At 40.1% G+C, this 19173-nt stretch overlaps 1 protein-coding gene across 1 annotated transcript in view; it reads right to left on the bottom strand.

Annotated features, from left to right (window-relative positions):
* LEPR (leptin receptor) overlaps window positions 1–19173 on the bottom strand; it is a 34958-nt gene that overhangs the window by 5146 nt on the left and 10639 nt on the right. The window contains 14 exon segments of the mRNA XM_009694679.1: window positions 656–731; window positions 1459–1561; window positions 2109–2204; window positions 2783–2965; window positions 4138–4354; window positions 5808–5890; window positions 5981–6140; window positions 6386–6534; window positions 8561–8760; window positions 11825–11942; window positions 12115–12411; window positions 15252–15396; window positions 16075–16220; window positions 18661–18866. Of these exon segments, the coding sequence (XP_009692981.1) occupies window positions 656–731; window positions 1459–1561; window positions 2109–2204; window positions 2783–2965; window positions 4138–4354; window positions 5808–5890; window positions 5981–6140; window positions 6386–6534; window positions 8561–8760; window positions 11825–11942; window positions 12115–12411; window positions 15252–15396; window positions 16075–16220; window positions 18661–18866 (2179 nt within the window).

Genomic DNA, 19173 nt, shown 5'->3' on the forward strand with positions numbered 1-19173 from the left:
CCGTGACCATGATTAGACTTCAAAGAATGTCCATTCTCTGTTTAAATGAAATGAAATAAAATAAAAGATGAGAAAAGAAACCTTCACTGGAAATGAAAACTAAATTCCTGAAAAACCTTCTGCCATTAGATGCTCTTTCTTTTAGAAATAACAGGCCTGAATTTAGATTATCATCTCAGTGATTACACACTAGCAAACTCTGGGACCATGAGAAACTTTGCTGGTGCAAACTGGCTAAATCCACGTAAAGACTCTTACTTGTCACAGCTCATCGCATCACAGCTCCCAGTTCACACGCCAAACGGAGAGGCAGGTTACCCCAGCAAAGAATTTGGCCTTTGGTACACACGTGGCACTCACTGAGGTGCGTAAGCATTACACCTATGGGATTCTGCAACTGATTTACCAATTGCCCTGAAATTTAAACACTCCCTACATTCAGAAGAGGTGTTGGTCTCTGGTCCTGGCCCATTTCCAGATATTAGCTTCCTACAGCCAAGAGAACCGCTGGATTGCTGACTTCAGAGGCTCCAAGTTGCTTCGTTCAGTAATTGAGGTAGGATCCGGTCTAACCAATAGGTCAAGTTCAGGACGGAGCAAACAGCAGCCAGACCCATGGGGTGGGGGAAAGAAGCACCAGCAGGGAAATACACACCTTCTGAAAATTAACTCCTTGTGCCCAGGAGCAATTCTTGGGGTTTGGAACTTCTTCCCAAAACAGTTTCTTCATTCTGAAATATTAGGTAAATCCTGGAGTTGGTACTGTTCTCATATATTCTGTACTGCCGTCATTCACTTTTGCTATGCCAGAAAAGGGATCTGTGCAATTTTACTCATCCAGAATGCTATGACAATGAAACAGTCATTTTAGATATTATAGATGGCCAAAATTTAATAGGAAGAAAGAAAGAAGTGACATACCAGCTGGCAGTTTTGCAAAATACAAAAGGTGCAGGCACTCTTTGCTGAATATGACCCCAAGCCACCTCCCGCAAAACTCAGAGGGGTTTTTTTTCAATTGGCTTTTTCTTCAGACCTTAGTTTGTGATGACAATTAACTATGGAACTTGGAGTGCTTTACAAATTCAAAGCACACGACACTTGTTAACTTGCCCACAAACCACTCTGCAGAAGTAAACGTGGTCCAGGCTGAAGCGATACTTCCCAGTGAAAAAGAACAGCACTGATCATCATTGTACTGCAAGGACACCAGACCCGAAAGGGCAACGCTCTCACTTTCACAAGGCAACAAGCCTGAGCACTCAAGACACTTTAATTCTTGATGCTGTATTCCGGAGTCCGCTACCTTTCAGTACAGTACATCAAACACAATAAAAATAACCCCTAGCTTTCCCCAGAAAGACGCTGCCCACCAGTTCAGCAGACAGGCATCATCTATGCTCCACCACCTTCTCCCAAAGGCCTTCTGGGACTTCTATATGGCAAGGAACAACTTACCTTTGGTGCGAAACCAGCAGTGCTCCAAGCAACAAAACTGAGGTCGAAATAACTATTGGCAGAACCACAGAGAGGCTGGCATTATTCTCATTTTCATATCCACCTGGAAATAAAAGGAATTCGGATAATAATGCAGTAAAATAATTTGCCTGTGAACAAAGAGTTTGCAATAGGGAAAAAAAATAAACAGTAGAAACAGCTTAAACACAAAAAAGCCTTGATAAACCATTTTCTTGCACATCAACAAACCTTTTCCTTGAGAACAAATAGACAAAAAAGAAGGAATTCTTTTAGATAACTGAGGTGATTCCTCCATCCCTGTGGGAGATGCCCACTGCTCCCTTGCTATTAAAAAGTGAAATCAGAGCATATGATGTAAGAGAATAGTCCGCTACTGGAGAATGAAGAATCACACGAACCTAGGATCTCAGCTATTAAGTTAGATGCATGGGAATTCAGGTCCCACACTCAACTAATCCCACAAAGATTTTTTTAGATTAAAGCAACTGAAGTCTAGATCACTGCTCATAGTTATATTACTTTATTACTGACTCTTTTTTCTGATAAGACACAGACTTCTCCTGCATTTAAAGTTTACTTTTACAAGCTCCTATTTCATAAACAACATGGAGAAAGATCCTGTAAATCACCTTTGGTAAACTGGTCCGTTGCTCTGGATTTGCCAACTCCTCTGGCAAACACAGGGTACAGGCTGAACTGGTACTTCTCAATCAGAATAAAGTGATCTGGAAAGAGGAAATCAGCCTTCTGAAGCAAAACTATTATCCCACTTTTAAACAATTACCTCCGCAGAGGCTCTGGTCACGTTTCAGTGTTCAGCTAAGCCCAGGGAGGGGAACAATGAAAGTCATCTTTTATAGATACACACTTCAGTATCAGAAGATTAAAACTATTACTCTATACTACACTGCATAATCTAGCATTATTCTGTCATGGCATTAACACCTCTATGGGACTATTGTAAAAATTTCTAAGTTAAAGCCAAAACACAAATGGAATGCACATATTAACTTAGATAATCAGCTGGTGTACTCAATATTCCAGCACTAATTTTTTTGCAGTGCCAAAAAATGAACACACTCCTGAGCTTCATTCTTTGCTAACCTGATTATTAATGCAACAGTCCACCCTTTACAGTCAGTCCTCTAATGATAATCAAGAGCTGCTCTACTGGTCCTTACCATAAAAGCCACCAGAAACAGAGTCGGGGGGAAGAAAAAGGAATCTGAGAGCTCCATAATGCTACATTTTTCTGTTCCATACCAATTGACATTATGTATTATATTTTCAAGCGCACACTCACCATAAATATAGTATTTACTAATATTTGGAGGAACTCGCACCCATTTCATCTCCTCTTCTTTGTTAAGGTTCTTCCATTCAATAATAAAAGACGTTATCACGTATATTTGAGGCGAAAGCGTCCAAATCAAAACCACGCATGTGCTGTTCACTGGGTAAGCGCTAAGCGACTGCACGACATTCACTGACAGAACAAGGAGAAAACGGCCGTGAATTACGTGAGCTCAGACAGAGGTGAGGCGAGAGCTGGGTTTGCAGGAGAGGTGTATGCTATAAACTACAGGCAGACACATGAACGCTACAGTTTCAACACTTTATCATTTACTTGTTTAACTGTCTTCTATATAATAAAGCCAGATCTTGAGTTCACATTAGCAAACATACTTCTCTTGAAGCCAGCAAAGCTTGGTTTACACCAACTAGTCCCGAACACTAATTAGATCAAGTTTCTTACCAGACAACAAACAAATATCCCAATTCTCATGTGCACCTCCTTAATTATTACTCCTTAAACAAAAAATTATCAACAACTACTGAACTATCAACATTTAGCTAGTAAAGCACGCATTGAGAGCCCTGTAAGCTAAATCCCACTGATTCTCTAAGTAATACAATACACTAAGATAACAATCCAGTCGGACAAACGCTTCCCATTACATCTGCTACCAACCACAGGGTTTCCAGAACACGCTTACACACAATACTAGAAAGAGTCTTATCCATAAAAATGCTTTTAAAATTGCATTACAGCAGTAAAGTTCTAGGAATAGACTGCAGTAATGTGTCCCACAGCGCATATTTGCATACGAATGTTACACAATTGAAGTATTCAAAAACAATAGCCTTTATTTTATTAATGAAGCAGAGTGCAGCCGAATCGATGAAGAGGCTGCTTCGGAAGTAAAGCCAAACCTCTGAAAACTATGTACTCTGGCAGCCCGTCAGGTAAGCAGCCAGAGAAACAAGACCATATTTCATTTTGGAAACAACAAAACGTTCCCTAGCAGGAATACCCAAGTCAAAGTAGATGAAAGATCTGTTCTTCAGTAAGATTTTATTTTTCTCTGATTAATTACTTTATATTCTGTTAGCGGAGGGAAGACAGCCTAGTGAAAGGCAACTCCTGTCCCAACCCAAAGATCATTAAGATTTTCATGTGATGGAAATTTCATTTTTCAAATAGCTCTGGTGGTGAGTTGCAGAATCTGTTTCCCATATACAGCTGAACGTATCATCCTAAAACATTTTTTATTCTAACAAAGGAAATTTTATTACAAAGAAAGCTTTGTCCAAAAGCATCACAAGGATTCTTAGCATTTTGCACATCTCAAAATGGTTACTGATTGGTGTTCTTACCTGTGCTCATTTGCTGTGACAGAGTTAAATTAAAATTAATTGAAGAAACTCCAATTGAATTCATGGCTAAAACTGTAATGGTATGTGTGTGTTCAGTCCATGGAAATGAACAGGTAGTGCCATTATCAACATATTCTGACCACGTGGTGTTTCCTGATGTCTGATGCTTTATAACGTATCGGCTCACACTGCACAATGAGTGATTCTTCATCAGTGGCTGCAGCAAACATTGGCATTAATTAATTTCCCAGTCTTTGATTTCAAAAGCAAACGTTATTTGGGCAGAAGGCACTGTTCCAATTTTAAGAAAACATGACCCAATAAAGATACTCTATACACTGGCTACTGTCCTTTCAGCAAAGGCACTGTAGTCCATTTAAAGACTTAATTTCTTCTGTCTCTCTCTCTGAGAGCTGACGCACTTGATATCTTTCCAGTGAAGGGAGGGCAGGGAGGACAGGGAAACACAAACTCTCAGACTCCTATAGTAACTCACTGTTTTATGTTAGTATTTTTCAGGATTGCAAAACCAGAGCAGATGAATGTTTGCATACTAAACATGGGCAAACAGGAGCGGGCAGTCACTGATGTACTTTTTTTTTCCCCCGTCCTGCATTAACCTCTTAACGTAGCTTTGCCCAGTTTACATGCAGTTGCAGCGGTGTTTATACAGGCAGCTGTCTAGGAGTCGGCGGCACATTCTGCTCAGGGATCTTGGTCAGCAGCACTTGGCAGCTGAAGACTGCGTCTCACTATAAATTACAGTCTTCGATTCCATGTTACTCTTTTTTTCTGAGAATTAGAACAAATTGCATTTTAAGACTCTGTTTCATAGCATTTGTAGAACTGACACTGAAAGCGCAGGCTGACATGAACATCTAATACAGCACTGACGCTTCAGCTGCGTTAGTACAACTCAGGTCTGCACAAAGGCAAAGAAGCTTGCAGCCTGCCCAGAGATCTGAGCCTCTCCTGAAGTGGCGAGGACTGTAAGACTTCAGGAATAACAGGATGTTCCACACGGCTGCAATGCAGCCCCACATGCAGTTCAACACGGCTGTGGCGTGTGCAGCTGGATCTCAGAATGGGTCCACTCTACAAAAACCAGCACAGTTCAGAAGGCTGGCCTGTGAGTTTCCCAAGTCTGGGAACATGCCTGCTGCCAGTGTTATGTCTCTGCTGAGCTTCACCTACCTCTCAACCATCCAGAACAACCACAGAGCAGTAGGCAAGTTTTTGTCCTACTACATTACTATAAACTTGGTAATGATTAGGGTACAAAATCAGCTCAACGTGTGCCAGCTAGCTGCAGGAAAGATTAAAGAGGATAAAACCAGAAGGGGCAGGGAAGAAGCGACAGCAACAGGAGGGAGTAAAGTCCAAGACAGGCTGACTGAGCAAAGGTGGCAAACCCATCTCCCATTGTATCACAGTATTACAATCAATATTCACCAGCGACCTCTACTTGCCTCTAGTATTAGCCAAGCCAGAGGCAGTAACACAGAAGTACTCATATCCCACGTGCCTTGCATGCAAAGTCTCGTAAGCAGCAACTGCCCCTGTTTGCCTCCCAGGGACACACGTGCTTTTCATACTCCCTTTTTGGCAATTCTACTGACGGTTTATGGGTTTTGGATCAAAGCGAAAGACCGAAACACAATTGTTCTCACCTTCCATAGGAGCGTAACGTTCTTCTGCCTCCTTGCCGGATCTTCGGTAATAATTCTCCAAAATTCAGGGCCTTGTAAGGGAGCTGCAAGATTACACAGTTTTGAAAAAACAGTGTCACGCTTCAGTCTGAAACTCAACAGACCACCAGAGTGCACTCTGAAAGCAGATGTACCTCTGATATCTTGTACAAGCGTATAAGCTGATCTGCTCCAGTTGCTCCAGTAACCTGACCCATCCAGTTCTCTGCACCGGACCTGAACAACATACTCAACACAAAGATTCTGAACTTTTATCACAGCTGAGCTCGTCGGTGCATTTGAAACTTCATAAAGCTGTAACGGAAGGCAAAATACTTAGAGTAAGAACAAAAGGCTGTTTGGGCATCTGTTCGAGTCAAAATTCCTGAAAATGAATCCAACGCGAAAGCAGTCTAATCGGTAATATTCCTTTGTTACATAATGCAAACGCTTATAACCATGATTCATTGCATGCCACAAATTCCATAAAAACCAGCTAACACACTAAATGACAACACTGCAACAATTCACGCTACAATCTAGATTAAAAAAGACAGTACCTCCCATGTAATTTCTTTCCTGCTCACAGCATACCGAATCTGAAATTTGAGATCGTTGTTTGTAAATACTGGGTTTGTCCAGCTCACGTTCAGCAGCCCAACATTCCTGGTGATTTCTGCTTTAATGTTGGAGGGAGGAAGAGGCTTCACTAAAAAATTGAAAGAAAAAAAATGACTATAATGTCTATACTGACATTTCTCATTAAATCCAATCATCACGGTTTACTTTCTTCTGTCCCAAGGGTGGCAGGTGACACATTGTGGCCTCTGCTATTCGAGGTAAAGGTGGACTACGATGCAAACGTAACAATTCACCACCCCAGGCTGGCTGGCCCATTCACTGCAGACAAAAGCACTGCTGACTGAGAAAGGCAATGTTTTTCTAAAGGGAAATTCATTCCAATTTTGGCCAAAACTAAAATCACCGAAGCAAATCTTAAGTTGAAATATCAAAATCAAAGATTAGACATTTAAGAAAAAAAAATTTTAAAAATCCATGGGCAAGTTTCAGTACCTCTCATTTTAATTTAAACGACAATAGCTTATATTGGTGCTAGCGCTTGGTACTTCCCCTGGTACAAACAGCAAGAGATACAGCCTGGCACTAACGGGCTGCAGCACTGTGCGAAGCAGCAGCACACACGGCCCCGAAAGGCAGCTCCTATAAAGGATGGTGACAGACATTATGCAATGATTAATGGAAATATTACATTTTCATTTTACTAATAGGAAATTCCACCAAAATTGAGTGTCTCCAGCAGCCTGAACACAAATGTCACAAAGGCCTAAGTCATTAACAAACCAAAGTTAGAACAAACTTGTTTTGACTAATCAGATGGTAAGTGAGAAGAAAACAACAACAAAATATGAAATAAGCTTTGAATTTCGGGTGCTGCTAGAATGAGTATGTTTTGGTTTACTGTGATACAGAGCACCTTTCATCCAGTGTAGGTCAATTCTATTCATTGCTTTTTATTTAAAGTGATGACTTGAATAAACTAGACTTTAAAAGTTCTGCTAGAATTCCTCACCGGGCAGCATCGTATAAAGCCACCACCTTTCCCCAAAAGAGCACAGCCGTGCCTGACAGCTGCCACGCTGACAAGGTGCCACCTTCTCCTGGCAAACTGTGAAAGCAGCAGGATCTCCACCTGCCATCCCTCACACCACCCTCCTTTCTGACACCTAAGGCTCCCAACAGTTCTCTGATAATCAGTGAACTTGCTCGTCCAAAAGGCACAAACAGCCCTCCTTGAACCAGACAGGAGCAACCTTGAAAGCCACAATGTCACCAAATTAATCGTAATAATAACTCCCACACCCCCCTTAGCTATAATGCACTGACCTTGGCCTTTCCTTCCTGTGACCTTCGTTTTTGCTTACTCTATTTAAACTTTGAAATGCAAAGGATACTTCAGTTTAATTTATGTTCTCTGTACGCATGCTTCCACATAGACATAATGGGTGTATTTTATTATTCTGCTTTATTTCATATAACATTTCTGTGGTCTAGCTGTCTTGTTTTCTCTCTACATATGTTCATATTTGTGTCCAAAAAATACACAGTCCAATGAACGCTCTGAGTCACAGACCAGATAATAAGACATGTTTTGCACATTTTGCAGTGTTTGAAAACACTCAAACTCTGTTCTGCCTCTTGCTTTTATAGAAATTTAAGTGCGCGATGTGTCACAAAAGAAACTTCGCAAAAGCATGCAACACCATGATCTGTCATATAATTTTAAATGCATGTATAACTATGTAAGTAATACATAGTGCTACACTGTATCAAAGTATAAACTTAACAACTAATTGAAGACTTCAGAAAAATTAGATAACCAAGAACCTTAAAAATGAGACTGCCTTTTTTAATAATACTTGCATTTTCTGTAGATGTCTTTGCAAAACACCTGAGAGGATAAACATGCAAAACTGGATGTTTCATTTTATTGGTATTAGCTGTAGTTACAATCTGCTCCTATGCCAAGCAAAATGTATGGAAATAACATTTCATCCAATGTCTTTCAGAAGAGAATATCAAAGCTCTTATGTTTTTATGTTCTTTCCACAGTCTATTTTATTTTAAATGCTATGAAGAAGTACTTTACCTACACCATATAAGGAATGAAATCCAAGGTCACAAGTGAAGAAAGACGTGCACGAATCTTGACCTACCCACATCTGCTGGAACAACACAAGTTGGTGAGGATTCAAGCGTTCCTAGTAAGTGCTTAAACTCTATCCACATAGTATATCCAGATAAAAGAAAAATAGGCTGAAATGTGCACTCATAAGAATGATTCTTCTGTAAATGGCATTCTTTCACCTCTGATTTTGGAGACGTACTTGGAAAGTCAGAACAATAAATTCTGCTCCTTAAAAGAGGAAAAAAACCATTCAGTTAATACATTGCAACTATAAGCTGCTCACGACATCAGTAAAATAGAACTCTGAAAGCAATTAAAACAAATGGTGTCACTGGAACCATGTTGGTTTGGGGTTTTTTTTTTATGATTATTTGGACAGGTCTTGAACCTGAGTCTGTGCTAAATGGATAAATAACACCGCAGTGCTACTCCTCAAAGCTTTGGCTCTTAGCCTGAAAAAAGCAGGACATGAGGGCTCTCCCCAGTGCAAAATCTTTTGGTAACAGACTTAACAACAGGAAGACACAGGTACAAGAGCAGGCATCTCCAAATACTCATAAACATGTTACCTGAGTGGTATGCATTAGCAATAAACATAGCAAGGCAGATATCCAGCCAAGAATTTACTCCAGCCGGGAATATGACTTTCAAAATACCAACTGGCATCCAGGGGAAAGCTGCCACGTGGACCAATTGGACATGTACAGTGAAATCTCCAGGAGATGGAAATCCCATAAAAATATCAATTCTGGAGGGTGGTATTAAAATCCCCCGTACAATCAGTATGGCTCTGGTGACAGAAGAGAGGAGACCTGGACTCTGGATAAAATGGCACTGGACATCTTATCGGTGATGGAAAGCAAAGTTTTCAAATTTCTCCTAATTTCCCCTAAGCTTATGCACAGCTCAGACTTGTGGTGAGAGCGGCCAGACAGGGTATTAGTTATTCAACTGAACCACAAAACATACACTCAGTTGAATCTCCTTTTCCTGTCAACATAGGTAATACTGACTAAACTAGTGCCTTGTGCTTTGAAGGTTTAGCTTAGCATCCTCTGTTTTTACAGAAGGATCATTTCCGTGCTGTTTCTGTTGGCAGCGCTGACTGTAGAGGAAGATGTAGTAACAACCCAACCAAAACAAAACACCAACAGCAAAGCTATCACACCACATTACTGTAGAGAGTTGGATTTCATCTGTAAAATGTAATTGCATCAGTAACCAAGAGAACAGCCAAGTGCTCCTGCAAAACCTGACATGTCTGATGTCAATGCAACACATCTACCTTCCAACTTGCATCATGAGGACTTGCCTACATCTAAGCAAATACTAGCAACTCCAGCATATTTATGGTGCCTTTGACAATCAAGCCTGGGCAATTAAAGAACTTTATCATTTAATTTGGTTCCAAGCTTGTAAATATTCAAGTTCTTTTTGTATTTTTGTTCCCAATATGCAACAGAATGTTATGCAAATGATAGTGGTGTTTTCATAACTACAGATTTTTAAATGTCTTATAGTTCAACTTTTTGGTAGTCACTACATTCATGTGCTCCCCCATGATTTATTTTTTGATATTTATTTTTCTTATTTTTCCTTTTTCAGATCTTACTATTAACAAACGGAAAAGAAAGAACAAAAGGAAAGATCACAATAAATAGTAGCATCTGGGAAGCATTTTCAGTCTGTACTAATGTTCACCGCTTGATCTAGCAGGAACACTCTAACAAACATACAGATTATCACCTCCTATCAGAAAATAACATTTTTAGCTAAACCTCAACAGTGAAAAAGCAGGAACAAAAAACACAGCAAGAGCAGCATGGTTTTTATTTCAAGCTCCCTGCCCAGCAGTACACTCATATTCATATTTGTGAAGATAACAAAACATACCGTAGCAGTCAGCTAGTCACTAATCCTGCCCTAAAAGCCTCCACTTGAAATCTCAAGCATTCCAGTTATTACTGTAGTCCACAAAATCCTGAGAAATATTCACCTGGATACCACAACATTTCAAAACTTCAGCCCACCTCCAACAGGGAAGACAGGCCAGCTTTCCAAAGGATTAGGCCCTCAGGGCTGATTTAAGCTTGTTTGCCAAAACTTTCGCATATCCAGTCCAGCAGAGCAATAAAACTAAAGATTTTTTTTCTCAGGAAGGGTTGTCTGTCTGTCTGTCTTTATATAAACAAGACTAACACAGTTCTAGGAAACTCTCAAGCTCAATATATTAGTAACTCAAAGGGATTTTTTAGTTTCATGGTAAAACAATACTATCACAGGCAATATTCGTGCACATGAATGAGGATGATCACAGCACTGCTTTAATAACCAGTTTTGTTATTTTGCAAACAACAATATGTTTGCTCCATCTCCCAGTTTTCCTGCTCTAGACAGACAAAATTAAACCAACTATCTGAAAACAAGCCAGGCCAAGACACCTGACCAAAACCATCAAAACTAAGAATTGCTCTAGCCACTAAAGATCGCAATAAATAAATCATTGCTTCATAAAGTAATATTCCCTTTATGAACTAAGATTTGAGTCTCTCTCTATAAGCAAGATTTTTTCCATCTGGAATGAATTGAATTCCATCTCTGTATTTTTATCTACTGTCTGTATATAGAAAAAAAGATACAGAATTATAGAGAAATCGAAGATTGAATGGAAACCTCAAGAGGTCTCAAGTCCTACCTCCGACTCAAAGCAGAGTTAAATTCAAAGTCAGATGAAGTTGCCCAGGGTACTGTCCAGTTGAGATCTGAAAGTCTCCAAGGACACAGATTCTACAGCCTCTCTGGGCCACTGCTCCAGTGCTCAGTCACTCTCACTGTGAACGAGTTTTGTCCTTATTTCCTTATAATTTGTAGATATGAGCAACTAGAAGAATAATTTTCATAACTGATACAAGCAAACACATTTACTTTAAGAGAACTGGCTTCCAAACTGCATCTACAGGTTTTACAAATGCTGAAGAACACTGTAAATAGAATCCATGTTACACACTTGGGTACTGGGGACATGGTTTAGTGGTGGATTTGGCAGGGCTAGGTTAACAGTTGGACTCGATGATCTTAAAGGTCTTTTCCAACCTAAACAATTCTATGATTCTATCTGTGGTCCCCCTTCTGCACACGTAGTTAACATCTCTGGAGTTCCAGTTGAGAAAAAGTCCAGCTTACAGAAACTGAGCACATTTTATAATTAAATCTACTCAGAATTCTTTGCTGTAATAGTATTTCCAGAGGAACGCTTTCCAAACATAAGGAGTGCATTAAAAGCTATACGTACCTATAGTACCTTAACTGCAAGGAACTCCCCAGGAGCAATGTGTTTGGGTTTGCAGACCATCTGCAAGTCATTTTAGTTAAGTACCCATCCGTTTCACATGTGATATTAATATTCACATCTAATTAAAACACATTGAAAATTTATTAATAAGATATAATTGTTTATACAAAAAACAAGCATTACAAGTCACCACTGCTCAACAGAAGCTAACTGGAGTTTAAAATGGAAATAGTCTGACCTTACTATTAAAATGCACCAAAATTGTAATTTAAAATCATCTGGAGTCTTACCTACTACATATAATTCAGCGTATCTATGATGACATTCCCTATTTTGATGACAACAGTACAATGCGTTATAGAAGAAATTTCCTCTAGGTTTTGTTGCTTTCAAGTTGAAAAGAGTAACTTTGCTTACGCGATCATTCACAAGCGTATACTGACTTTCTGGGATTTCTTCTGCTAAATTCAGCCACCAGACAATCTTCTTGGATGCTACAATCTTGGTTTTGTTTTTATAGATGCAATGAAAGGAAACGTTAGAACCGACACTGGTCAGTATCTTAGGAGGGAAGTACAGGACTCCAGCTACACAGAAGGGGAAAAAAGGGAAAAAAATCCATTGAGATTAGAATCTGAACAAAAAAAAAATATAAAAGCATATGTCAATAAAATATTATTATAATCCAGTTGTATTTCTAAGTTTCCTACTTCTTAATTACTATTAATGACTATAGGGAAGAGGGTCAGAAACAAGTCCTTGACTCTCTCCTCCCCTTAACTGATGTTTGTAAATTCTGACAAAAATAATCTTTCATAAACCCAGGCAAACAGGAATTAAATGAGCAGAAAATCACTGGAGGGTACAGCAAAAGCAATACACACAGCAGCACAGAGGAAACAGGGAATCATATGGGCTCCTGTAAATTAAATCTTGGGAAACTAGATTAACACTGCTGCTTTCTACTCAGCCCACTTTTTTAAAGGCATCAGGTCAGCTTATTAAAAACTGCAACAAGTACTCACAACCTAGAAAGGCTTAGCTTCTGTAACTCGTCTCTCAATGACATACACCACAAATTTTAAATTGTCAAATCACCCTCTGGTAAAAGCAAGAGAAGATCCAAACAAGAGAAGAATGATGTTTGGGTTTGGCAAAAAAAAAACAACAAAACAAACCAAACAAAACAAAACCCCCCAAAAAACTAACTCTTTGAAACCTGCAAGGATGCTGATATTATACGCTAGCTGAAGCATTACCGTAATACAGGAACCTGTCTTTTGAAAGCATTGCTATTCAGAACTGGAGGAGGGGAGGTTGGAAAAAATTAATTAAAAAAAAAAATTAAAAAAACAAAATCAAGCTTTCCAGTAGTTACTAATCCTGCTCCTATTGAAGTCAGCAGGAGCTTATCATCTCCAAAACTTGTTCACAATCTCAGCAGCGTAGTTAATTCCAAACGGTAGTGGTGATACAGTAAGTAATCTACCTAGGCATAAAGACACTGAATTTGCAGAGCACATAAACATGCATAAGCTCAGCCTCAATCAGTGAGGTACTTCGGGAAGCTACAGGTGTTATACACCTGCTGAAAGGGAACAGTTTGCCAAAGATCAACCCAAAGCCAATGTGAAAATCCTTAAAAGGTCAGGTTTGCTTTCCATAGTTGAAGAACCACATCAGATATTTTAGGATTTTTCCAAAATACAGGCCTTCTCCGATAGTACAGCAGACTTACAATACCCTCATCGTCAAAGAGTTTCACGTTAAATATAAATCAGAACATGAAACTGGTGAGCTGTACAAAAATATAACTGCCTGATTTCAGCATTTACTCTTCCTGCACCAGCTGCCTGGCTGCTCCCAGCTGTGCTGCACACTCCACTGCTCTTCTGTTGCTCATCCTACACTGGCCATCGGCAGAAGAGGCCCACTGGAGCTTTCTGCAGTGAAGAAATCAATCCCTCTATGCTGCCATCAGGTTTGTCACAATAGAATTATTTTGCTGAGGAGATGTATGTTTAATACAATTGCCTATCCCATAACAGGATTAATAAAAAATAATCTAACAGTATCTACTGCACCTCTTTTACACCCAGATTTCTCAATATGCTCATAAACCCTTTCTGAAAATATCAGTACATGCATATGTGAGAGACAGAACCTGTGTATTTACCCCCCAAAAAATATCAAAGCTATATAATTCTCTCTATATATATATGCACACACGCTTTTTTTTTTTTTAATTTTTATATAAAGAGATATATATAGGCCACTAGTCATATAATCAGGCATCTTGTGTTTCATGATTGATTGTCATGAGAGTCCGTGTATTTTCAGCTTTCTTGGAAGAAAGCTCCTTCTGCTAAGTTCAGTTGTTTCCTTGGTACTTGATTTAAGCACATTTGGCATGCAGTAAGCAGGTATACAGGTAAGCGCCTAGGTAAAGCACTACTATTGTCACATAATAGTTCAGAGGACACCTGTGACAACACAGACCAAAACTTTTCCAGTTCATCATAAGCAGAGCATGGAAAAATACAATGCAAAAAATCCTGAAGTCTTTAGGCTGACCCAAACCAGCTCGATCTGCAAAGCGAATCAGCAATCCTGGTAACTGAGGATTTGCCAAACAAAATTTCTTTCCTTTCCTATATACTCTGACCATGAATAAAGAGCCATTATGATCTATCACTTTATCAGGAGCTATGTTAATATAAGGGACCTCATTAAATCATAAGAGCCCTTTACTTGGTCCAGGAGAGCTCTTACTGTGTGTGACATGTCAGGAACTCACCCGATGTGGTAGTAAATTGATTACAGTATATAAGATTATATGCTTAACACTGAAGCCACACGCACTGAAAATGACTGACTGGAGCTATTATGCAGTTTATGAATGGGGCTCAGCATTACAAACCAAGATGGGTTATGCTAAATCTACAAATCCAAAACTGTGCTCTGCGCTTTTAGTTCAGTTACCGAGCCTCATACTAAACTAAAAGTGACAGAAAGCATTAGGAGAAGAATTTTGTATTGAGTAGAAGTTAAATGCTGCCAATTGTCTTTTGAAATGGAAAAACTCTTAGGAAAAAAGCTTTTCTGTGTCTGAACTTGGTGAGCAAGCAACAGGGCCAGACCAGGAGCTGTCATGGAGCTGACTGTGCAGCCTGCATGCATTAGTCCAGAACTCTTTCAATGCAAGGTCTGCACAAATGAAAGAGCAGAATCTCAGGCAAAGCCATGGAGAAAGAGAAGCAGAAGGGGAAAGAACTTCCACAGGATTTTTCAGCCCAACCTGTGCATACTGTACCTCCCTGGATAACACATGCTCTCAAATACTCATTCCACAAAACAAATCAAAGCGGGAAATCTGTTTTATTCCAAAAGACTACTTACTGCACGTAAGCGACTGCATGTGACCTACCTCCCAAGCTGAGATTATATGGTGTGCTCCAGTCACTCCAGAACCCTGGACCATGACGATTCCTGCACCGCACTTGAACCAAGTAAGAAGAATCAAGTAGTGTGTTGTCTATGGCCAGTGAGGCTTCTAGAGCAACTTGAACCATCTGTTGGATTATCAGAAGCCATTATTGGTGTAGAATGAAACAGGAAAAAGAAAGAGACAGAGGGAACCAAAACAAATAGTCTAGAAACTAGTTTTGAGGTAGCAAGTTGGGTAAAAAAAATAAAAGCTTTGTTCTTTAAATTTACTGTAAATTTGAATATGGTATGGTTGCATGCCTCTATGGAAAATATGTTATTTCATTACACACTGCTAATTAACAGCTGCTTTTTATTGCAGAGCCAGAAGAAGCATAAAAGGTATAAATATCAAACATATACGCATGTATCATGGAATTCGGGGTTTGGTGAAAGTAGAGAGCTTGGCTTTAGACTTCACAGAATCTGGCATTTCATCCAAAAAGAGAGACAGGAGTTTGTTTGTAAGACCCAACAGGAGATGGGTCTTTCATCATTGTGTAGCAGCTCTCCCAGCGTAACAGATGTCAAGTCCAGCTTGCCAGTTTTACCACACTCTGTTGACACTTACTGGGGTCTACTGGACAGACCAGCTCAGGGGAAACCAGTGCGCCATGCCCAGCTCCACCAGACCAGCCATGTTGCTCAATCCACCTGAGCAGCAGCCCAAGGACAAGAAGGGTGGTAAGAAATCCTGGGCTCTGGAAGAGACGCACCGACCTACACTGCTCCATCGTAACACAAAGCGAGCAGAGCTGACTCACCTGCCAACCATTTGGACTTGAATTTGCGGAGATCTTCACTTCATACTGAAGTGGGTATGGCATCAGCACAGGGTCGGACCAGCAGATTTTCACTTGACCTTTCTCTGTCATTTCCAGATGCAGGTTCAAAGGAGGTTCAGGCTTTACTGTGGACAAATGAATTGACAAGTTTACCACTAACCTTATTGCCTGTGACTGCTGGCGGTAACGGCTGTTTACTGATTCAGAAGTCTCTTTCACACCTTTTCTTTAAACTCAGTTTTCAAGAGCTGCTCTACAGCTACTGTATGAGAAAGTAACGTTGTGTAACATCACTGGAAAAGTGCACCCTGGCACTGTTACAGAGTTCATTATCAGGACATGCTGTTTGACCTAACGTTGGCCTTAAAACTAGATTAATTTCTTGCCTTGGGCCATGATTCTTCCTAGTAATCACGCATTAACTTACCTGTTTTGCTGAAAAGAGGACCGAGAGGGATGGGAGTGCTGAGCAAAGCAATTTGCTCAGCTCCTTAAGAGACAGGAGATAATGTCCTCATATTGTACACAAATAATTTCTAAATATTCCCACCCCTTCCACAGTGATTATGGCTATGAAAGAGTCTCCAGGAGAGCTACACTGGGGCAAAGTAAAAAATGGAGGTTTTCAGAAATTTCCCACAAGGGTGAAGGGAACTCTCTGGAGAGGGAAATGGATGGGCAATTTAGAATGATGACTAGGATTACATTCACTTTTCCTTGGACAAAGGTAAGGAACCTAGATCCTACTTTTACCTGTTACTGAGACCTTTTCAAATCACTGCGTAAGTACAGTGTCTTTTGGTTGGCCTTGTGCTCATTCACAGCTCTGAGTTTCTCCCATGCAAGAGTAATAGCCCGTTAAAAACCACCACAGCATAAACAGCATGTGCAAAAGCTGAAGAGAAGGCATTTCCAAGGGTCTTAGGCAGTGGGCACATGTCACTTCGAGTTCCAACTGCACTGGGTGTCCCCAGCCTGGCCCTACCCTCTCATATACAACCCTTACTTCCATTCAGGGCTTTGTGCTGTCTACACGATGTTTTTGCTGACCTGGAAAACATGAGTGCAGGAGGCTGGGGAAGGCTCACAGAAATAGTTCTAATGGGAGAATGAAAACGATGCTAACCTCCACATAGGTGAAGGTGGCCTGGTAGCTGTAACCACACTGGCAGAGTTCGGAAGAAGATGCAGGTCCACAGCCCTTAGCTACTGCCATGGAGAACCAGAAGAATTGCCTCCTATCATATGACCCATGTGAGCAGACAACACATCAGTCTTACCTGGAACCTCCTACAGCTCCTGGGGGGTCCACTCAAGTAAGAGTCTGCTTCTATCAATACCAGACAAAAGGGCCTTTCGTTGATCTCTCAGCTCTTCAAGGTGTCTCATTTAAATGCTATCGCTGCTATCTCACTCAGTTTACCAAATGCCTGTTATTATTTTTAGTATAAATTCACTACACTAAGTCAGATCTTATTTTATTATTACTCACATACCATCTCAAAGCAATTAACTTAATGAAGACCAGCAGGAAGTGATCTGGGAGGACACATAGCTTTTAAAACAAAAGTCAGTAATTTCTACACCACACTTTTGTGGATCTTACAATACAGATAATGATGTCTGTTCTATCGATGCCACCTGTTCTACTAATATCGTCTATAAGCAAGCACAACTCTACATTTCACGGGTATTCCTAGTTTTACTTTCAAAAAAATTTTTAACTGAGCTAAATCTTGGCAGAACATATACTAATATTATGCAATTTTAGAATATACTTCACTAACCAGAACAAACTAATTATGTCATTTTAAATACTGGCAGACGCAACTCTGAATTTTTAATTTTTTTCCTGTAGCAAAATTTAAAAGCAGCATGATGAAAACTGCAACCTCTCATCTTCAAAACTATCCCACTCAGAGACTTCTAACTTATTCTGTCTGCAAAGCACATCGGTTAGGAAGAAGTTTATAAAACTTGTACTTTTTTTCCCCCACAGCTGACACAGTCCCTGCCTTTTTGACACTTGCCAAGATCTGCAATAACTGCATATTGGATAGCAACATATATCAAACTCATGTCAGTATAATTTTAACTTGATTAAATACAGAGGAATGTTTTCCAACTTGGAAAATGCTGGTATTGTGTGTGTAAGGAGGAAAGCATTAGGACAACAGAGCTGCTTGAGAAAAGAGATGGTTTTATTTGCTAAGCAACTTTAGGAACAGCTTTTTTCCCCCACCTCACTTTCTCATTCAAGTCCTCAGCAACATAGCTGATATATGTTATATAATAAGCTCCACCACTGCCCCAGACTCAGGCACAGAGAGGTCCTGATTAGAAATAAAAGCTCAAGCACGTTGATGGCCTGGCCTTTGCACAGTATGGCTTTGTACTAGAGCCCAGACAGGCATTAGGCAGCTAAGAAACCTGTACAGTACTACCCTGAGCAAGGGGGACAGCACCAGGAAACCTTTTCCTACTCTGTCTGTGCCCTCCTCCTCCAGAAGAGACATCCTGCTGCTGCTCTCCACTAAAAAAGGTTTAAAATAAGGTCATTCTTACCTATGTCCATGGGCTTGACTGACATCAAAGGTGACCACAGAGGTGTTACACCAATCATCGCCTTCAGCCACATGATGTAAGTGTAGTTGAGTCTCAGAGAAGGCACGCAGCACTCACACTTGTCATACTCGCTGCAGTCACACTCAGCAACCGCAACAGTCCCCTTCAGAGAGCTCGTAGTTACATTGCCCAGTGACAGCTCTGATCTACAAAGGAAAAAACAAACCATAAAACCAAACAAACTAGTATTTCTTTCTGCACTCTACCTCAATAGAGGAGGTTTGTCCATCTGGATACCATTTACTTACAAAAAAAAATTAATGAAAAAAGTAAAAGATGCAGTAATTGTAACCAATTACTTTTACTTTGCTGCTTCTCCCTTTTTAAACAGTTTCCAACTAAAGTAGTTAAGATGATTTCACGAAAGTATTCCTAAGGTTTGACTTTAAAACAACTATGTTACAATACCAGATGATACCTGTAGTTTAGTCAGACTAGTTTCTGATTCCTGCT

Source organism: Cariama cristata, unplaced genomic scaffold (assembly GCF_000690535.1).
Source record: "Cariama cristata isolate BGI_N322 unplaced genomic scaffold, ASM69053v1 scaffold14312, whole genome shotgun sequence".
Taxonomy (NCBI): Eukaryota; Metazoa; Chordata; class Aves; order Cariamiformes; family Cariamidae; genus Cariama; species Cariama cristata.